We start from the raw sequence: 23,018 nt of genomic DNA, 5'->3' as shown, positions 1-23,018 counted from the left end.
TTTAATGAAAGGCAGCTGAAAGAAATTGCTTGGTTTTCTTTGTAAATAATTAAATACATCGGATACATTTATGCATTAGTTAATGTCCATAGAGATTTCGATATTTAAAACCACATAATATAATCAAGTATAACTCGATTAATGTTTCGGCATACATTTTAGTGTAATTTACATTTATTTTATTGTATTGTTCATGCCGATTACTTGTCGATAGATTTAAGTTATATATTTTGTTTGTTGGTTTTTGCCGTTTCAGATTTGCACAGTTGTTTATATGAGTTTTATGTTGTATTATTTTGGCGGCACCCAGTGTCATTGCCCATTATCGCATGTAAATAGCGCCTTTTGTCTTTATACATTATTTTGTTCATACCCTGACAGAGCAGGCTAAACAAACAAGTGGAATATGCATTAAAAGAAAAAAAATAATCGTTTAACTTGTATTTTAGGGGACAAACATGCATTGGTCGGAAATCAAGTCGCTTTGGTCGCAGGGAATCAGAAGCAGACCAAAAAACAATATTCGGAGGCGTAGCTAAAGGGGAGTGGGGGATGTTTAATTTCACTCTGCATTTAGAGCGTCAGTCGGCAATCCGCCAAGTCAAAATAGAGAACTGGAGATTTGCGTTTGTTTAGTTACAAACGCGGAGTGGTCGGGCTGGCATCTATTTCGAACGTCATAAACTTTGCCACAATAATCGGTCACTGACAATTCAATTTAACCATTTTTCAATCTGGCTAGTTAATCTTGTTAATGCCAGGGGTATTTGTGTTTTTGAGGGGCACTTTTGCATTGCAAGATCAGAGAGGAGATGATCTATCATAATGCTTTCATGTGTGCTTTTGAGGGGCAGTTTTGTTTTCATCTCGATAGGGGGCACATTGACCGCGAGAGCGGCACTTTTGTTGGTCTGGGAACAGTGGCGCACCCAGGACCTAGCTTAGGAAGTGGCTCCCTTTTTTTGATTTTGTTTTGGAAGTTTGATTTTTTCTTTCAAAAATGTTGGCCAAAATTTGTGGTCGCGGAAATTTGGGGGGGGGGGGGGGGGGGCGGGAGGGAGGGACTATTTTGACGTTGGTGGAGCCATTGACACCCCTATTATACTAATCGAAAATAGGCTCAAGCCCCTGAGGAACCCCCCCCCCCTTTGGTTTGCCACTGACTGCGAAAGGGGGGGGGGGGGCAAGTGCCCCCTCACTCCGGTTCCGCCGCCCGATGAACGCGACCCAGTGATTGTGGCCCTGGAAATCGAGTTATTACGCACGATTTGTCAAATTTAACGATGGGAGAACTGTCTTTAAATGAAACAAATTTTAAACTGTGACTTGAGATTGTTCCAACTGCTTTGTTTTCGATTAAGTTTAGAATAAACTGAGTCTTGAATGAGCTAATAGACTTCTTTGTTTTTGCAAGATTTATCTTAAACTTCCATTCATTATGTTCTTCTCCAACATTTCAGTTTTCACCTCTCCCCATCAGGAATATAACTTTAAAAGAGAGACATTTTTAACTTGATTTGAATTGGAATGTCAAAATATAATTGTCATCGCCCGATGGATATAATCATCACATCTCACATCCCAAATAAAAATGGAAAGATACACACTGTATATCGTGCAACAAAAATCGTATTCGTCATTCACACACGTACCCACCAAATAGAGAAATACACCTCAAACAAACTTGTTTGAATAAGTCTAAACAAACAGTAAGGACTAATTACATGTATGTAAAAAAAAAAAAAGAGAAAAATAAATATTATTGCGTATCGGTATGGTGATACATGTATTATAAAAACAATTTCTTTTTTCGGGAAATGGAAAATATTTTCCCAGGCTCGTACAATAAGAATTAGTTTGCTCAGCCTCAGCTTCTTAACAGTTATGCCTTAATCACTTTGGTTTCGATTCATTTAAATGTGAATAAAAAAAATGTTGGAAGGGCTGAAGTGCGGCGTGCGATAAAACTTTTCAGCGAAATGACTCGGCTGCAATTTGTCATAATAATGCTCGTATGAAACAAAAACTGATTCAAATCTGTATCTTCACTTTTCTTTATTAGTAATTTGTGATGGATTTGTCGACTAACGGATTTAAAAAGCACTGCTGCTTACGTATAACATTTGGCTAAACTTGTACAAAAGTTGATGATTTCCTCATTTCTTTCTCCACTCTCTTGAGGATTACTGGCCTCGTTTGAGTTTATCAGAGATAAATTCGCAAGTTATGCTGCAACCCTCTTTTACACAGTAGTTTATCAGTCATCCCAAATGTAAGGTTTAAAACTATAGGAATCCAACAGGGAAATGCCCTAAATTCAGTATTTAGCACGCTTTAATAATACAGGTCACTCAGTTCATTCCACGTTCATAATATACCACAAGAGGGCGCTGTTGAAACAAATATATAGGGGGCGGTGTTCGCATGAGGGTGTCCAAAAAATTTTTTTTTCAATTCCAAATGTCCATTTATTCATCATGAAACACATTGCAACACATTCATGGCTACACGGGTGCGGTGTGAAATTTGGACTATGAAATATGGGCTGTGTTGTATTCAGGCATGCAACTGGGAAATCACAAAAAAAGGAGGAAATTCTAATTTTTCCCAGACTTTGTACAGTGTTTTTCTATTTTCAATAGCACAAATGGGAAGTAAAAAAAGAGGAAATCAGCTGATCCGAGGAAAAGTTGCATGCCTGTGTATTGCGCATTCCTCCGGACAGAATTACGTGCAAGGGTTACGGTCCACATAAGGTAACAGAGAGAAAGCAGGTAAAAAACAGAAAAGCAAAAGAGGCTACAGCATCTTCTTAATCAGCTTCGCTGTAGGTCTGAAATTCACCTAACTCCAAAGTGAGAAAAGACAACATAAGACAATCAAGGTTCAAGTCAACGAACGAGTAAACAAACAAAAAATACTTGAACAAATAGCATCTTGGATAACAACACAACTGCTTCGTGGGAAGTTCAATCACACAATTGTTTAATTATCACCAGAAACATGAAACTGAAAACTAGCTCCAGCTCTCTCACCTGCTGGCACAGTCATCCATAAACTATGCAGTGGCAATACCGAAACTATTCAAATGAAGATTTGATAAAATGGAGTGTTACATTTACCAAAAAACATCGCGTGATCGTTGTTTTGATAAAATTGGAATTCTTTTGTTAAAAACAAAATGCAAATGTTTAACTACTACTGCAGTCTACAATGCCAGTGAATACATGAGCATTCTGAGAATGTTTTCAAAGATGGATTGTCAAAACAGTTTGTTTCTAATATTTTCGTTTACAATCCAAATACCTCACCATTGAGATCAGATTGGCTAAAGTAGCTTGCAAAATGTTCTACAACTTAATCAACTTCTCCGATGCCAATCCAGATAGAATTGTAAAGGACTTATGCCACTGTTCAGTAAGGATACTTATTTTTCCAAACAAAAGAACGAGCATATCCAATAGAAAACTGGCTTACTAAAATAAAATATTCACATAAATGTACCGTGAAGAAATTGTATTTATCAGTAAATTAAAATAAAATATTCCCACTCAACTTTCAAACCTATAACTATTTAATTGACATTGTTTGGTATTGTGGAAAAACAGGACCTATACAAGAATTCAGTTTGATTAATTTTCATTTGTTTTTTGAATCATAAGTTTGGTCTTCTGATCTAGGGAATCAGTCGATGGACAAGCAAACTGCTCTTACAATCTAGCCTGGGATTTTGACAGGAAAAACCGTTTCACGTTCACACATTCTCATCTCTGTAAATATCAATAACTCTTAATATAAACCAAGTAATGCGGGGATTAAAATGCAATCCTATATTCTGGTCTCCTGAGTAGGTCCAAGAAAAACACTCTTCCCTTCTCATGTGCTGCTAACATGCACCGTATTCATTTTCAAAAAAACAAAGAAACACAGCATCTTTGAATTAAGAGTCTAAATCTTAAGCTACAGGGCGAACAGAATCAAGAAAGCTACCATAAGACAGAAAAGCCCCATGGCTTCGGATAACGCAAACCCCAGAATAGCGTAGGTAAATAGCTGCTGCTTCAGGGAGGGATTGCGAGCATAGCCGATGATGAAACTACCGAAGACTGTTCCGATACCTGCTCCTGAGCCAGCCATACCAACTGTGGCTGCTCCAGCTCCGATGAACTTAGCAGCAGCTTCAACATCCTGCTGAACAGCGGTCGTTTGAATGCCACGGTTGAGGACCTGCAAAGGCACAAGAATCAAGACTATTGTTTCACTCCCTCTGGCAATGTTCAGATATTCTGCTGCATAATTAGGCATCTTAAGTCATCATCACCATTATACAATAAAATGCCAAGGGTGTGTATGAACATGTATACACATTCAAATAGTGGATCTCGAACAATAGAGGAAAATGGGGTCCATGATTTGGAACAGATCCACTTTTGAGGAGTGTGTGCAAATAGAATGGGAAGTTTTTCAAAAAAGTATAAACAAAGAGGGACTGGAAAATAAGGTGTCTATGATCGCAGGTGTTTACACACAAATGTGTGCGTTCACAACTTGTTCATGAGTCGATCATGCGCGAAGCAGGCAATAGGCGATGAAGTCACTTCCCCGCAAAGTGGGCATGGTCAAGCCCCATCTAAGAAACAACTGAAAAAGGTGTATTACGCATCTTACCTGGTTAACTAGTGCTGCTACATTTGTTTGCTTCGCTGGCGTTGCAACAGCATTGAGTCCAGCGTGACCACTGTATGTCGCCAAACTACGCCTTGGGGCACTAGAAGAGAAAAAGACAAAGTAAATAAGAGTAGTAAGTGACATTGTCACTTTCTGAACATTAGTTTTTACTCTTTCTATTAACCCTAACGTCCTTGCCATTATTTTAGGATAAAGAACTAAGTACTACAGAAAACTATGAGTGTTGTGCACACTTATATGCTGAAATATTTCATACTACAGTTACTACTTATAGTATTCTGTAGCTTTAGTTGAGGTTTGGGTTAAAAATCACTTCCTCCCTCACCCTTCCTTCACATAAGCAACACGCTTTGAGATGTTACTTTTGATTTTGAATAAGTATGCCACTAATGTTATATTTGTATATTTCACGTCAATCCAGTCAGTGAGAAGTTTGCAGCAGTTTTATTCATTTTCAAGTATGCCACTGAATTGATGATTTTAGTCTATTTGTTTTTTACTTCTTTACCCATGTTACAGGATTAACTATAATATGGAACAGAAAATGTATGTTTAATTTTTGGGGTATTTTCTTTTTGTTAAAAACAGGCAATAATGCTGTACCTTTTTGTGTTTTCTTGGCTGCCAACACTACTTAGTGGCCGGACAAGGGCTCTTGAGCTTCGGGCAATCTAGTAAATAAAAACACAAGATTGAAGATATCACTTTTAAGTAAACACAGATGAAGATTTCACATGGTCAAACATAAATTTAAAGGAAGCACGGATGACTGGAACCACAAAGAATGGAATCAAACATTTGAAAGAGGTTGTTTCTCTTTCTGTTTGAAAGGCTTTTGTAAACATTCTGGACACTAAAGCCCTGTCCGCACTGGACTTTTTTGGTAAAACTAACCGAGACTATGGGAACTTTTCCCATTTTAAGTCCAGTGCGGACAGCCTGGGACGTTTTCCTCTCAGTTACTTTTCCTGAGTCCAGCGGTTACTTCTACTGGCCAACTGCTGCCCAGGAAAACTTACCGAGTGCCCAGGAAAACTGACCAGGTCACTTTTCCCGAGACGATAAGTCCAGTGCGGACAGTGCGAGTCGGTAAAAGTGGCTCAGGAAAGCGTTCATCCGGCCCGAGTGCGAGGTCATGCATACAGAGACCACACGAACCTGCACGTGCAGTGGCCGAAAATTTTGTAGAAACACGCTGCGGAGTATCATCAAGTCCGAGCGGTAAAATGTCATTATAAATATATTTCAACGGAAAAATACATACACAGAAAAGAGAGATTACGTTCTGGGAATTATTTTGCAGAAATTCTTTTTCTCCACCGCTGTTTGTTTGGTATTTTCTACGATCCAAATTCGTCCTGTTAGTGTAGTCATGCATGGTACATCATGGTCCGGTACCGTACCGTACGTAGGCCGTAGTCACTACATCATAGCTTTGATTCTGTTAGCATGCCATGGGAACCAACGAATACCGATGGCACTGCTGCCGCGCGGAACATCGTACAGCGGCATGGGTTCGATGTCGTGCATCACAGATGCGTCAGAAATATAGGCTTTTTCGTCAAGATTTAGCGCGTCAACCTGAAATAATATCGTATTAACGATTATGTTGTGCATGCAAATGGCGGGTGTAATATTTCTGTATGTACTGGCGCCTGAAAATGGGATCGGCATTTTGTTTTCTGCGTACGGTGAGTCATTATACTGACACAGAAACAGCTCGGTTACTTCTCCCACACGGTCTGGGTAAAATTTCCCATATCGAAAGTCCAAGTGCGGACAGTGGTCACATTTGACCATTTCTCATTTTACCATCGTCTCGGTAAAACCTTCAAAAAAAAAAAGTCCAGTGCAGACACGGCTTTAGGAAGAATTTCCAAACCGAGTTCACTGGTGTTTCGGTTTTCATGGATCATTAGTCGGTATTAATTGTTATTTTTTTTTTACAACATCACTATCCGGTAATACCGAAATACTGTACAGCATAGCACGCGTCGTTTGTCGCACCTTGAGCATGTTAACTGCACCCAAAAAATTGACATTTTTTGTGATACACTGGGGATACCGAGTCCTGTTTTTTTAAGGACTCTTACAATTTAGTATCTACAACGTAGTTTGAGCTCCAGCTCTAAATGCCGATTTGCTGATGAGCATTGGAGCTGGAGTTACTCAAGCTATGTGTAACTCAATTGCAAGTTCGGTCCAACTTACTTAGCTTGAGGAACTCCAGCTAACATGCTCATCAGGAATTCACATGTCACGTTGGAGACATAACTATGGCGTGAGAGTGTGGTCTTAAGAGACCCTTCCAGAATAGAGTTACTCAAGCTAAGTTGCACACAAAAAGATGCCAAGAAGCCTCCAGAAATCAGCGGGAAATTACGCAGAAGCTGGACAACTTGACGAAGGCAGCAGGTTCTGAATTTGTTATGAAGAGGGGGAGTGTATTTTGAGAGCATAAATTTTGTAATGTGGAAGTAACTTTGGAAACAAGTTCTCACGGTGTAAGTGAATTTAGGGAGTGTGGCCTTAGTTTACGCATGGCTCCATGGTTTACGGGAATAGGCCTACCTGCCTACTAACTACCCCAGGTTGGACGACGTCTTCATTGCATTACGACTGACGTCCAGGGTATAAATTGCACCACCATAGCGAAAAAAATTATAACACATTTTTTTTCCATATTTTTACTGGACGGAGAAAGCTGAAATTTCGATTACATATTCCTTGTGTCCAGAATTGTGCCTGCGCTGGGTTTAGAAAAGGCAAATATATCCGCAGACGGTGTGTTTACTAAAAAATAAACCGCAAGTTCTACGCTTTCGTTGAAAATATTTTCAGTACGAACTCTCAGCGTGAAGACGTACACACGCGTGCCGTTTGCTGCCGTGGCGGCAGCATGCTAGGTGTGCATGCACGCTCGCGCGTAATCTTCACTCGGGGAGTTCGTACTGAAAATATTTTCAACAAAAGCGTGGAATTGCGGTTTATTTTCGGTAAACACGCCGCCCGCGGACAGACTGCGGAGGTACAGACTACAGGTGACATTAGTCCGAGTATCTAGGACTCTACGAATTGCCTTTTTAAACATTTGGACATGGTCGGACGACAGTAGAGTCCTAGGTACATAGCCTTATTGTGTTACTAATAACTTTTTTTAACCATTTTCACTTGTACCCGCAATAGAAATCTTCAGATTTCAGTCCCGAAACAGTCTTCAAACTGCCTTATGCGACCCTGTAGGCATCAGTGGAAATTGGAAATATTAGGTTAAAGTTAAAGTGAAGATTGAAGTTGGTTGAATACATCTGAAATGTGTTTCAAGTGAAAGCACTCAATGATTGGGGAAGACTGGTGGTTGATTGAGGAAAATTGACCATTCGGTTCTGAAGTTACAGCGTTTTTAATGACGACCAATTGGTGAATTTCAGTTACCTAGCAACCACGTAAACAATTGTTTGAATGAAAGACACTTTTAATTACACTGTAATTAATACAGAAAGGCATCCAAGTTAACAGTTATAATGGCTTTTTATAAAGAAATATTAACAAATAGAAGCACTAATAGTTACAGGCATGCACGGTTAAAGAATGTCAGAGTATGACAAAGGGAAAAGGGTCTCAAAAGACGACCACTAAAACACAGGAATTATGGCATATATCTTAAAAATGGGTCCCAGGTAAAACAGGCATTTATCTTCATTTTTAAAACTCCTTATCTCAAATTCAAAACATTCCATTTAGCTCATTTTTCAGTAATGTTTTCAAGACAAATGTGTCTGTAATAAAATGGCCTTTTGAAACAGATCATGATTTTAGTTAATTAAATATAATTTTTTGAGAGCATTCTCGTTGTCTTGCTTTCCCCGACAACGCACCAGACGAAAATTGAGCACACTTGCGGCGCCTGAAAGCGGTGTGGTACCCACATACATCGCGCGCGCAGATTTTTTTGATGTCATCACGTGATGCATACATTTACATAATTAGCAAAACAAAATGGACGACAGCCGTTGGAACTGGCGTTTTTTTACGGACAAGCCACCGAAATCGTCAAGATTTTTCACTTTTTTGTGTGTGGTCTGTTTCTAGTCGATCATTAGGCTTCGTAAATTACTGCTGAATGTATGAGGTATGTAAATGAACTTAGCTCTACTGAGTGGAGCGTTGAATTACGGGTACCCCTCCCAGTGTTTCCCCTGGGTTGGTGGAAGGTGTGAGGTGGTAAAATAAATTTGATCGAAAACAGACCCTGCGAGCGCGAAGCCCTTGCGGCGTGGGGTTCGGGGCCCGCTTAAGGGCCCCGAAAAATTTTGCACTCTAGACGCTCTGTGGTGCAATGTGAGGCATTTAAGGTCATTTTCTTCTTACTTTTTTGGGCAGTATATGTGAATAAAATATTGATATAAATTATTGAATTTTTTTTTGAAAAAATCCTACATACAGAGATGCCACAGGGTCTGCTTGAAAAAAACGGAACTGGGTCTGCTTGAAAAAAAACCGGAACGGCTGCTTGAAAAAACCGGACTTATGTGTGTGTGTGAAAAAGCCACTCCGTGTCTATTCCTTCCTCCATGGTCCGACACAAAGTCCCCGTTGTCATCTTTATCTTGTAGCCAAGCCAAGTTCTGTTTATTTTTCAATTTTGCTTCTATGGCCTTTAAAGCTGTCGGTTCGTTCAATCACTTTGACTTTTTCCATCCTAATATTTATTCTGCCTACCCGAATTTCCAACGTAATATTCGACACGAAACATGCATGATTCCACAACACTGCTGTCGGTGTACATGATCCTTGCACTATACTACGCGATGCGCTCAACGAAAACATGCATGGTTGGTACCCGCATTTTTTGTATTCACATATATCACTGCGATCGGAAACCACCGATAGCTGAAATGATAGACTTGATTTCCAGGCTGAATGCTACGTGTGCTTAGCACACAACACGCCCGCATGCGGTGAAGCAAGCGCGAGGCGCCGTTGTATACTGCGCGCAATTAAGTACGTTGGCCGCTTGTATCGCATGCAGGCTCGGCAACAACATACACAAAGACTGTTTTTAAGACTACTTCAACGAACAACGTTGTGCTATGCGTGCGCCTAAATGTACTAAATCGAGGTAAAAATCAACGCATTTCCACAGTTTTTCTTCTCTTTTTCTGGTTAACTTGACGGCCGGAAAAACCGGAATTTTGTGAGATTTTTTTTAAAAACCGGAATTCCGGTTAAAACCGGAAAAGTGGCATCTCTGTACATAGGCCCCTATTTATTTGTGAAAATGTAGGCCTGCCACCACCCTGACCACCAGGGAGTCAAGCACTTTTTGGATTTTTTTTACAACCCTGGAAAATTTGGTATAATTGGAAAGAGAATCACACGACAAAATCAATAACGTTTAAATTAGTTTAAAATGCGTTCTGGAGATATAATAGTTAAAATAAATAAAAAATTCAATGAAATTGAAAACATTCTGAAATTGTTATTGTCAAAATATCATTATTTTAACACCTCTAAATTTTTCGAATCTATCACAATGTTTAATATCATAAGAATCCTTATAAAATAAACAATATTTTGAATTTTGAATCAGCTTTTTATCACTTGTTACAGAAAAGTTATGATCCCCCCCCCCCCCCCCCCCCCGTAACACTAACACCGCGCCGCACGATTGTACGACATATCTGACTCTGGACCCACACCGCAATGCGACCACACAGCTCGCCGTAACACACGGGTAAAATACAGCTCCATTCACGGTTCACACAACGCGGTAACATGGAACATGCACGTGTACGCGTATCGGCTGCATTATTTTTTGACCCAAAAAAACAACTTTCGTGTTCTCCTGAAAGTCCAAGCTTCTGAATAAACCCCATTTCATGGACTTCTTATGCATGTATTTTGAGGATTTTTGATTGGAAAACTGTTACATGTTACCGATTTGTAGCCTTCGGAAAACAAAAAATTGCATTCACCGATCGCTTGGCAGGCTGAGCAGGGTACCAGGTCATACATAATGTACGCACGCGTGCTGTGCAACCAGCGATCGTCGCACCACTTGCCCAATTGCACATGAGGAGCTCACTGCGAATCAGCCGGAACGTGCGCAGCATTCTGGGAGTATCTGCCATGTTAAGCACGGAGGATCTGTGCGTTCATTTTAGGATTGCGCAATGTATCCATAAATGGGATCATTGTCACTTCGTCACTCAGTCGAAAATCTCGAGTCGACATGCACCCAGACTCGACCAGTAATATACACACGGACGTTGAAAAGGCTCCATACTAGCTAGAGAATTGGACGTACATCGTCTTCGTTTACGGTACGAATGACGATCGCAAAGAACACTAACATTAGTCCAGAGAATTCGAAGGTGAAATACAAAGACACACACATAAAATGCACAGATTTGACTATAATATTTTTTCGTACCCGTGAGGCGGCAACCGTTGGCCAAAAAAGGCCGAGGCGGCCTCAAAAAGTCCCGAGGCGGGCCGCCTCACAAAAGAATGGGCAGGGGAAACACTGACCCCTCCATACAAACGCTCCACCGATTTGCCATACTTTGGTGACGGCGTCACAGTAGCATAGTGTACATACCCACGCGAGGACAAAAAGACCCCCAAAAAACCGGTAAAGAGAATACAAATGAGAGAGACAGTTACTAGGGACAGGGAACAATATAAGGGGTCTGATGGAATGTCATGAATGTGTACATGTAGATCAAGCCAGGGTAACTGTCTCTCTCATTTGTATTCTCTTTACCGGTTTTTTGGGGGTCTTTTTGTCCTCGCGTGGGTATGTACACTATGCTCAGGCATGCAACTGGGAAATCACAAAAAAAAGAGGAAATTCAAATTTTTCCCAGACTTTGTACAGTGTTTTTCTATTTTCAATGGCACACATGGGAAGTAAAAAAAGAGGAAATCAGCTGATCCGAGGAAAAGTTGCATGCCTGTATGCTACTGTGACGCCGTCACCAAAGTATGGTAGCCCCACTAGTGTGGCCGTCGGTATGCTGCGCTGAACCTCTGGCCACACACCGTGGTACCGCGCGCTACTGAGGACGAAGTTTTCATAAAATCTGCGGTCCGTTTCTTACATTCTCAGTTTCTTACTTTCTTATGGTTGTATTCTCTGATGTCTCACCTATCACTTCTGGGATGCTTAGGTCTAATGATGTTCCAATTTTCCGAGATATTCTTCAATCTTTCTGGAGCCCATATGCACTCGTGAAACGTCTGGTGCAGGCGCGGTTCTACGGGGGGGCTGTAGCCCCCCAAAATTTTGTCTAGCCCCCCCAAAATAAATTCCGTAAAAATAAACACTTGCATTAGCATAAAGAAGGATTGTGATGTACATGCGAACAGTCTCCCCCTAAAGAAGAAATAGCCGTGACAAGGGTGCATTAGTTAATATAGTGTGAATGAATTTTGGATTTTATTGGCGCTCCCCATTGAAAATATGGCATGAACCCAAGGGCGGATCCAGGGAAGGGGGGGGGGGGGCCAAAGGGGGCCATGCCCCCCCCCCCCCCAAAAAACGAAACCATTTTTTTTTTTTATGTGACATCGCAATAAAGGCAGGCAATGAGTACACCACAGTCTTTTCCTCCAAAAAATATTGGTTAAAGTGGTCAGAAATTGCCTCAGATCGCACCACAGAGCATCTAGAATCCAAAAAGATTTCGGGGCCCTTAAGCGGGCCCCGAACCCCACGCCGTATTTTTTTTGGCCCACTTTTTTGGGGGACCAAAAATTTTTTGGGGGGACCAAAAATTTTTTTGGGTCCCCTCAAAATTGTGTTCTGGATCCGCCCTTGCATGAACCCCCCCCCCCCTCCCCACCTATTGATTTTCGGAGGCCTAAGTGTCTGGAAAAAATAACCGGTCAACATTTCAGCACGCCTCCCTGAAAAAATTCTGGATCCACCGTGCTAGCCCCCCCAAAATATTGGTTCTAGAACTGCGCCTGGTCTGGTGATGGCAGCCATTTTGAATGTGACAAGAGAGGACCTCAAGCTGTGACGTCGCGTTTATGCAAATTGCTTGTCGAGCGCGCGAGGGCGCGAGTTGCAAATGCGATGGCTGTTTCCTGTACCATGCATTTATCATCAGGGGGCCACGTGCACCGATCTCTATTCAGGATCTACGGCAAAGGAAACAGCCGTCGCATTTGCAACTCACGCCCTCGCGCGCTCGACAAGCAATTTGCATAAACGCAAGGAGCAACTATAGAATGCAGGGCCACGCCGAAGCAAGGTTTTTTATTTTGTCTGGAGGCGTGGATGGAATAGGAGTAATAGATATGCAAACCTGCCAAAAAGTGCTAAGTACAGCGAAGGAATGCACTGCACTTGTCTTCAAAGCTTCTCATGAAGGATCGGAAGGGAGGGCGTGCTTGTAAATGTGTTGGGGGCACTGTCTGGAGCGGCGGAGGCGCGGAGTCTTGGAGTCGCAGAATCGCGGAGACGCGGGGCACTGGAGTGGCCGCAGTGGCGGAGGCGCGGAGTCGCGGAGTCGCAGAGACGCGCACCGATAGAGGGCGCAATTCTCGGCGGAATCTTTTGAGAACGAAGCATCCATATCCATTTTAATTGGGCGGGCCAATTAGGAAGGGGGGGGGGAGGGCGACGGGGCACTGTGTGGAGTCGCGGAGGCGCGGAGTCGGGGAGTCGCAGAGTCACTTTAATTGGGCGGGCCAATTAGGAAGGGGGGAGGGCGACGGGGCACTGTCTGGAGTCGCGGAGGCGCGGAGTCGGGGAGTCGCAGAGTCACTTTAATTGGGCGGGCCAATTAGGAAGGGGGGGAGGGCGACGGGGCACTGTGTGGAGTCGCGGAGGCGCGGAGTCGGGGAGTCGCAGAGTCACTTTAATTGGGCGCGCAAATTAGGAAGGGGGGGGGGGGGAGGGCGACGGGGCACTGTCTCTCTCAGTGGTGGAGGCGCGGAGTCGCGGAGTCGCAGAGACGCGCACCGATAGAGGGCGCAATTCTCTGCGGCTCCACGACTCCACGATCGATTTTCAGAGGTAGGTCGACTGCGGTTCCACGCCTCCACGCAGCCGTACGGAGGCGCGGATGTAGAGTAAAGTGGCCCTGCATTCTATAGTTGTACCAAACGCAACATCACAGCTTGAGGTCATCTCTTGTCACATTCAAAATGGCTGCCATCACCAGACATTTCACGAGTGCATATGGGCTCCAGAAAGATTGAAGAATATCTCGGAAAATGGAACATCATTAGACCTAAGCATCCCAGAAGTGATAGGTGAGACATCATAGAATACAACCATAATAAGAAAGTAAGAAACTGAGAATGTAAGAAACGGACCGCAGATTTTATGAAAACTTCGTCCTCAGTAGCGCGCGGTACCATGGTGTGTGGCCAGAGATTCAGCGCAGCATACCGACGGCCACACTAGTGGGGCTAGTCTAGGGTAACTCCAGCTACATGACTCATGAGCTAGGTCCAAGTTATTCGGACTAGGTTGCAACATTCTTTCTGGGAATTCTGAAACCACATTCATAAATGGATACCTACCAATGCCTGTGTAGTTGGTGTGCATAGTTTAGCGCAATACATGTTGAATGAAGGGTGTTAAAAACGCTAGACGACGTCTGTAAATTGAAGAATTGAGAACGTGAAAATTAGCAGAAGCCGGCCAATGATGAGTACAAGCATTCTTACTATAAATAATCATTTAGGGAGTAAGTACTCATACATCACTGGAAATACCGCTTAAAACACAAAGGAAAAATTGAATATTTTAAGAACTTATTAAGAAAATGATACTTTTGCAACGGATGATATCTTATTTCGTTGGATTCCAAGAACTATTCACAGTTTTCTACTTACCAAAATTGCAACCGGCAAAGGAGGACTAGAGTGCGCGTGCGCAACTAACTCACAATCGCATGGTTCCGCCGCATATCTGCTATATAGTCAACGACGCGAATTGACCGGTACGTGGTATGGTACGAGTGAGTCGTTGCCTTGACCATCCTTTTCTCGCCATCTCTAGCTCTCGCGATAAGCTTCAACATTTTAAAACAGTTGAAAATTGCTATTATTAAAAAGCCAGAGTATACTTACTTTCCGAGATAATTTTGTTATTTTTTTCGTTAAAAAACAATACTTCTTTCAATATTTAGAAACTTGATTTCAGTTATCAAATGGTATAATCTTCGCAATTTTTCTCGAGAGTTTACTATTTTATGTCCCATTTTCATTTTGTTTCTTTTTCGGAAAACAGTCGTCGTAATGTAAATATCGAGGCCAGGTTGACCGCTTTAGCCGAATTTCGGCTAAATTTGACAGAATTTTTCGAAAAAACGAGTGTTAAAGAAAAATTAGCAGAATGAATTTTGTAAGCAGATTTCTAGCGGAATTCTATAAAATTGTTGATTTGACAGAAAAGTATGGCAGATTTGAAGGATATAGCCGATTAGTTTTGAAAAAGCTTTAATTTGAGGTTTCCTGACGTGTATTATTACACAGTAAACTGAGTAAGGTACTTTAGACCAGTGCAAACCAGGCTATAGACGTCCACGTGCAATTTTTATTTAAAAAAATGTAAATTTTTTCTTTGTAAAGAAATTTTATGATTTTTGTTTTGGTTAAGGAAATTTTGTAACATCTGCATGTGAGTATCAGTGTTTATAATGTATTTTGTGTAATGATAAGTTTAGTGATTTAGCAGCAGATTTTTGAAGCGCATATAGCAGATTTTTGTAAGTAACCTTATGGTCACCCTGATCGAGGCGATTCCCGGGAAATAATACGCGCCGTGTACAGTATGCACTGGCACGACGACTCTGGCACCGTTTTCAGCGCCAGCGCCTGCATGCACTGCACTGCATGTGTGAGGTTTTGAGATGGAGGTCGGTGAAATGTCAACAAAAGGCAACCCGTTGTCTCTCTGAGAATGAGATGGCCGTCTTCTACACGAATACCTGCAAGTTCAGCGGATGTAGTTTGACATTTTCATCACTTGGTCAGCTCATTGAGCACATCGAAGAAACGCACATAGGTAAAAATCTTGCGCAAAGGTGTACCAAGAAGTGATGCTTTGTACTTCATTTGCACTTGGCACTGGCAGCGCTTTGTTGACCATTGACACTTGACGTGTTGTTTGAATGCTGTACCGTGTATACCGTTATGACCGTGGATTCCTTCCTCCCATGGTGTTCCTAAAAACGCAGAACAAAGCGCGCAACTGCAAGATGCGAAATGCGACTTGCGAGTTATTGACGTGGATTCGTGCCCTATTGATTAGCCTGAATATTATTATTAGTAGTATTAGGCCTAGAAATATCTTTATTGTTTAATCATATGTGCTTCATCATGTTCATGATGTTCATCTCTCAGCATCACAATTTACATCCAGAACTTCAGAAGTGGACTTTGCTGAGTACCACTAGTAGTAGTACACTACAACCAGCGTAGATGTATGTAGATAAAAATATGAATATTTCAAAAAAAATAACACAAGATAAAACGTTGAACGAAACATGGACATATTATTATTTAAGAACACTAAACACCTGAAAGTGAAACAAGAGTAGGGGCTACATCATAGTTTCATACACGTAGGACTCTGGTATAGGAACAGGCATGACTGACAGAGTCAGAGGGGGAACCCAGTAAAATAAAGGGCCTGACATGCCTGGCAATGAATGATTGTTGTACCCCATAAGATCTGTATTAAACCTACATATGTAGGCTATTAAAATTGAAATTGAGTTTTTCATCACTCATACTGAACAAAAAATCAGTCAGGAGGGGAATTTATAATTATATATACATGAAGGCCTATTTTTTATTTTCTATAAATCCCAATTTTTCACGTCCAAACTGACTTGAGCCTGAGGGGCCGAAGTCCAATGTTAGGTACTAGGCCTAATCCTATGGAAGAGGTGACGCCATGTTAATGGGTAAATTTTGATGATAGGCGGCACTCACTAAAAAGGAAAATTTAAGTCCATCACTACTTGTGAATGCGAAGGGGAAATGCCGGGTAATACATGAATACATGCATGCTGCATGCATTTTATGCGCCATGTGAAGACAAATCTGCTTAATCATGTTGGAAAAATGGAGTTGCCCGAGGATTTGTGAGAAATTTGTCTGAAAAAGATACACTTTAATGTAGAAATTATACACAATTAGACAAAATAGTAAAAAAAAATTGGGGCAGGCCTGAAAATCGGGGCAGGCGATGATGAAAACCTTAAATTTTAAATAGCCTACACATGGTGACACATTTTTATGGGTCTAGACTATACCCAATTGTGTCGTGTGCCATGAGTTCATTAATATTGTGGCGTATAGGTATCTTAAGTTTTAAACACTGCAAAATTTATTGAACTACATTTGCCTTTTTCTGTTTTAAGTGACTTCTGGGTTTAACAAAGGGACCAATAACACACAGTAGGCCCTATGTCCCAAAAAAGTGTCCATGTGACTGTGTTTAAAATAACCATGAGGTCAATTTTAAAATGGTTTGGTTGTGCAGATACTCAAGCCTTGGCCTGGCTCAACCCCTATGAGCTTCGTTTAAATTCAGTCACGCATCACTGCACCATTGAACACAACAACATTTTTGGACACTAGTATAATAATAATAATAATTTATTAATTTAAAGTGCGCAAGTTCCATTTAAAATATGTTCAAATGCGCATTACAGTCACAAAAAAAATAAATAAACAGACTTATACGCAAAATTGATAAAAACAAACAAAGCAAAATACAACAATACAATGAATACTGATACAGGGTACAAAAAAATCAATAAAATCTCTCATAAAAAGATGAGTTTTAAGTAATTGTTTAAAAACATTCAGGCTACTTGCTTCTCGGATATTTAATGGCAGTGCATTCCATAATTTAGGTGCAGCACACTCAAATGCACGATCACCAAGGGTGACCTTGGTTCGACCATTTCCTACCTCCATGGTTCGACTTGCTGAGTAGCTGAGGAGTGTTTTGTCATGACCAAGTTCCATGCCAATGTCAGTGATGTGTTATGTAAGCTGTGTAAAAACCTGCATGTTGAGAAAAAAAGGCTGATGTGGTTTGGGATTGGAATCAGTTGCCCTTGAGCATTAAACTGAGGTCTTGCCATGATGACTGATAGCCAGGCAAATGATTCCAATCCCAACTGCAGCCCTTTTCACAACATATCAACAGTCCTGAATCCTCCAACTTTAATATGATTTTGCACACCCCTAGGGAGTTAGGGTTAAGGAATTTACACAGCTTACTTAAAACAGTACTGGAATTGAATAAGACAAGGAACTTGGCCACAGTGTCCAGAAATGTTGTTGTGATCAATCGACCAATGTGTCTAGTGATGCGTGACTGAAATTAAATGAAACTCATCGGGGTTGAGGCCAAAGCTTAGGAGTATCAGCACAACCAAACATTTTCAAAATTGATCACATGTAGTTATTTCTAAAATAATCCCTTTTTTGGGACATACTATATTTCAAAACCAGCGGCAAATGACAATGGAAGGTTTATATGTTGGGTTTAGCTTTGAATATGTTCATCAGAAATCCGCTGAGTATACAGCTGAAGTTTCCCAAGCAATGTTAGCCCCAAATTAAGCTGAGCCAAACCTTTCAGCACCAGCATTAAATATTGTGTGTTAACTTAAATATGTATTTTGCATCTGAAAAAAATGCTTGTTCAGTTAGCAACATCAGGCCGCATTTATTTTTTAGATTTAAATGTATTTTACGTAATTTTGTGTGCAAATAGTTTTCAAGACTTTGACTTGGTAATTTTGTAGGCCTACTTTCTGTCAGTCTGTTCTCCCCACCCCACCCAGGCTGTTACACCATTGAGAAGAGATTTCACTATCAGCATTTTGAAATCGGTCATTCTCCCCTCTGTTAGGGGTGTGCCGAGTATACCGGATGTTCAAATACTCACTTTTAATGTCCAATTTTAATTCAAATAGTCACAAGTATGTGAGCAGGCTGGAGAAATGCCCATTATGTCATACAGTGTAACATTTAAGTTTGCATCTTTATAATCTTTCAAGTATCAGCATAATATTGATACATAAAATGATGATCTTATATTTACAATGCTCAATATTATTGCAATCTTATTGCATTACGAGCATGAAGAAAGCCCCATACGTAGTGTATAGGTACTATATTTTTCTGTAAAATGTACAATTACATGATTTTTGTGTTAAACTACTGTGGTTGTAGTGAGTACCCTCCTATCGTGTCAACCATCTCTCAAAAATGCTAATGGTTTTAATGCATTAACTCTAGTGTTGGGTGTTTTGAAACATTTAATAGCACTGTTCACTTTATTTTTTTCTTCAGATTCTGATCCTCAGTTTATTGAAGAGCAAGAGGGGCAGCAGCCATCGGCTGTAGCTCTGAGCTATGTCATCAAGTAAGTACTCAAATGGGGACAGACTTTACTTACCTTACCTTACCTTTGAGTGCACAGATGGTTTATGTGTTTGAATAAGCTGAAAAGGCAGCATGGACTTGTATACTCCCCAGGGAGCTGAGATGATCTAAAGGAATGTTTACTGTATATACTGAGCAGGAGATTGGTTGAAGTGTGTGCTTTGTAAAGTGACGGTATGAAATGAAAGTAAAGTGAACATTTACTCTGATTTTGCAGATTTGTGACCGATGCAGCAAAGCACCACCATGAGACAACGCCAGTTGTCAAGAAACGTCCCAAGCCAAGTTTACCCAGCGTAGCCACAATGAGAAGCATAACTCCAAGTACAGGTACATCACTAGTGTGACATAGTCCATGGATTTTGTATAGCTGAGGGGGGGGCCAATATTTGTGCCCGCCCTGCCCCCACCCCTCAATGGATTGCAAAAGCCATGGACCACATTACAACCAACAGCAGTTATATCATAGAATATCAGCATTTGATCTGTATGTTGTACATGCCATTCTTGCAGGTGTTCCTCTTCTCTCAACAGGGAGCGAGTATGATGAGTTGGAGGAATTCGGCTCCGAGTCCGATAGTGACAACTCGTGGACAACAACTCAAGAGGAATACAACCCGGATGTCATCCTGCGTACAATGAACCCACAGATTGGGGATGACAAACCCTACCAGTGCCCTGTCCCTGGATGCAAGAAGCGCTATAAGAATGTGAATGGGATCAAGTATCATGCTAAAAATGGCCACCGTAAAGAAAATAAGGTCAGTGGGGTGTGATCTCCGTGTATATCTCCCTGCCAACAGAGATACGGGTGATAAACATTTTGAATGCAATTGCTGCCATGTGCCACAGGCTTGTGCACATTTATATATGAAAATGAGTCGTGTGTACTTGGTGCGATACATGCGCAAATCAGTGCCCACACAACCCCGTGCACCCTATCACGGAGACAGATCCCGGTTTGGATCAAGACGGGCATTTAGCAGGCATTTGCTGTGTACGATATTCCTATTATTTCTGCCCAAGAGGGGTTTAGACCACCTAAAGTGCCCTCGTAGATCTGCCACTGTATCAAATAGGGTGTTGTGAAGCTATAATAAGCAAAGCATTTGTACGAGCCTCTTGACGTTTTTGTCTGTTTTCATTTGTGAATCATTGTGCATGTGTTTGAGAAGGCAATACACCCGTTTATTTAACAGCGGTTATTTTTTCTTGTAGGTGAAGAAAAGCTACAAATGTCGCTGCGGCAAAAGCTACAAGTCACAGCAGGGACTTAGGCAACACATCAATATTCAACACCCCCCTACAACCCTGACACCTAGTGCATCGCCCAAATCCCAATCAACGACCACATCTACACAAGCACTTGCAGCCAACCAGCTTGGCTTGACACTTCAGAGTACCAGTTTGCTGGTGGAGCCCACCAAAAGCAGCACCAATGTGGAACCAAGTGCCCCTCTGACTCCATTAACCCCAACAACACCCTCTACAGGCTTCACACTAGTCACTCTACCATCGCATCTGGATGCCGCTTTGCTTGCCACGCACAAGCTGGAAGGAACCGTAGTGTCAGTGCAGCAGATTCAACCTGATGGCAGCACAGTTTCCATCATGAACTAGGCGCAAAGTAAGCACAGAGTGTAGTCTTTACTGGCAGTCAGTATTGAAAAGACCTCAAAAGTTGAGCTAGGGGTGGTTAAACCAGACAATTTTTTTCACTTACAGTGTCAAAATAGCAATACTTCATGGTGTGGTGTCATAAATAAACTTTCATGCATTTCTTCACATACTGTGTGAAAATACTCGGGTCTTGTCAGGCCTCGATTTGCAGCAAGCTGAGACATGGAGCTACTTCAGATTTATGCAGTATTTCTTGGCTGTTTTTACAAAAGTGCTAAATTAGTTGAGATAAGGCATGGGTAAAGTTCATGAAAGCCAATTTTTAAGATGTACATGTATCATAATCATAAAGTGAAGCCTCTAGTGGTTCCATATTTGCAAGCCCTTATTGGTACGCTTTTTGTTGCTGTTTCGGTTCCTTTACATTTATTGTGATGGATTTAAGTACCCCTGGATTTGGCAGTGGGTACAAGGGAAAATATGTCTCAAATAGTATTACAGATTATGTGTGTTAAACGTCATTGAACAGGCTATTGGGTCTCGTGCAGTAATATAAGATAAACTATTTATTATTGGAGCAACTTTTTTGTAGTAAAACTTTAAGGAGACGTAGTATCTATTTGCCATATTTTGCCAATTTTGGTGACAAGGAAAATGTTCAGTCGTGGTACGGATACTTTGATGAAGTGCATTATTTGGCAGCTGATGGTGAACATAATATTTAACATCTTATAATATCTGTTAACACGTGTTAAACATCTCAAGGAATCACCACATGTACATTTTGTACTATCGACAAGTCACAGTGCAGCACAATTTCATCTAAAATAGTGTTTGTTGTTTGGATTGCTTAAATTAATTTCACTTTAAATATTGATATATATTATACAAAATGAGTTGTATAAAATTTAATGACATAACTTTTTGTATTATACACATGTATTTTGCTTGCTTATTGACATTAAAGGTTAAATACGTATTTGTTGCCATAGTTTTGGAAAGTCTATTAAGTGTATGGAAAGAGATTGTGTGTAGAGATATGGGCAGGGAAATTTGCGTGAAAGGGCCTCGAAATAATGTGATAATCTTTCTCAGGAATCAAAATTAGATCTAGAATCAGCCAGTCAATTGTTGGGAAAGTCTAGCGATTATACAATAGTGTAATTTATTGGGTATAGGACTTCAGATTTAGTATTTGTATAATGCTACATGTACATACAAATGTTGTATTCTGTCAACTATAGGACCAACTTGGAGGTAAACTAGCTACCATATTTAGGTATCAATAATGTTTAAAAGGTGATTACATTCACATTATTGCAGGTCATATATGTGATTTTTTTCTTGTGCTCATCTCAGAATAATCTGCATGTGTGTCCTACGTTGTAATGGCTTAATGCTTTATAGAGCGATAATGACTTCAAATGATTTAAAGTACTTGTGCAATGGACTTCTTTAAAACATAAAGCAATACAGGTTGCAAGTTTTGTTATAGTGTATGATCATTGCACTGTAGGGTTTGTCCAAAATACTTAACCAAAAGAAACTGATCCAAAACTTTGATTGAAGATTCAGTATTTAAAAAAAAACTTACAAAAAGAAAGTAAGTGGTGGCAGTAAAATGAAATGGTGCACTGGACAAGTAGGACCATTACTTGCCTACCAGCCATGAGCCCCATAGTGTTGTTACCATTTTGCAGATGGGTATGGGCAACACATTGATTGCTTGCCTTTAAAAAAATTAAGATTTCCAACTGAATTGTCCCATTTTTTGGGCATGCCAATCTGCAATTTTTGTGAACTGTATACGGGTTTGCAGTCCATTGACAAAACAATTAAAGTGTTGGCCAAATCAGAATTCTCCAGTGATTATTTTGAAGATATAATACATGTTTCCAAAAGTAGCCCCAAGTTTTGTGAAAATAACTCCTTTTTTGTGCATTTTACACCCTCTTTGCAACTCATTTATCTGACCTTAAATGGTATTTAAGATACATGTAATTTTGTCTTAAAATATAGTTATCAAACGTTTTTGGATGTTTTTTAATAGTACAGAATTGTGCTATTTGAAATATAAGATAGGACTGTTGTAGTTTATATGTTGTGCACTCTAGTCTTTTGGTACTCATTGTTGTAGTAGAAGTTTAGTCTTTCTATTTTGTACGTGTTTCTTGCCCATTTAGAACAGTCTGATCTATGTAACATATCATGAAGATTGTGTATTACATGTATGTAAATAACTTTCAATGTGAGAAATAAATCTAAATTAC

The 23,018-nt window shown here is 40.7% G+C and overlaps 2 protein-coding genes across 4 annotated transcripts; one reads left to right on the top strand and one right to left on the bottom strand.

Moving 5' to 3' along the window:
• Positions 1–2,952: 2,952 nt before the first annotated feature.
• Positions 2,953–14,712, bottom strand: LOC119729563 (ATP synthase lipid-binding protein, mitochondrial-like). 2 transcript variants are annotated; one of them, XM_038202175.1, is made up of 5 exons: positions 14,548–14,712; positions 14,233–14,309; positions 5,293–5,360; positions 4,669–4,768; positions 2,953–4,227 (listed from the first exon to the last, which is right to left on the bottom strand). In XM_038202175.1, the coding sequence occupies exons 2-5, from the start codon at positions 14,272–14,274 to the stop codon at positions 3,961–3,963; spliced, it is 477 nt and encodes a 158-aa protein (XP_038058103.1). In that variant the 5' UTR covers positions 14,275–14,309; positions 14,548–14,712; the 3' UTR covers positions 2,953–3,960. The 2 variants fall into 2 exon arrangements, with proteins under 2 accessions (XP_038058103.1, XP_038058104.1); XM_038202176.1 differs by having other exon boundaries at positions 14,485–14,600.
• Positions 14,713–15,498: 786 nt separating this feature from the next.
• LOC119729479 (juxtaposed with another zinc finger protein 1-like) lies at positions 15,499–22,775 on the top strand. Of its 2 annotated transcripts, none has more exons than XM_038202044.1 (5): positions 15,499–15,721; positions 19,036–19,108; positions 19,346–19,458; positions 19,642–19,889; positions 20,347–22,775. In XM_038202044.1, exons 1-5 carry the CDS (start codon positions 15,550–15,552, stop codon positions 20,746–20,748), a joined length of 1,008 nt encoding a protein of 335 aa, XP_038057972.1. In that variant the 5' UTR covers positions 15,499–15,549; the 3' UTR covers positions 20,749–22,775. The 2 variants fall into 2 exon arrangements, with proteins under 2 accessions (XP_038057972.1, XP_038057973.1); XM_038202045.1 differs by having other exon boundaries at positions 15,500–15,721; positions 19,663–19,889.
• Positions 22,776–23,018: the final 243 nt, after the last annotated feature.

This window comes from Patiria miniata, unplaced genomic scaffold (genome assembly GCF_015706575.1).
Source record: "Patiria miniata isolate m_02_andy unplaced genomic scaffold, ASM1570657v1 HiC_scaffold_21, whole genome shotgun sequence".
Lineage (NCBI taxonomy): Eukaryota > Metazoa > Echinodermata > Asteroidea > Valvatida > Asterinidae > Patiria > Patiria miniata.
The sequence above is the reverse complement of the archived record's forward strand: the minus strand, read 5'-3'. Positions and strand labels throughout refer to the sequence as shown.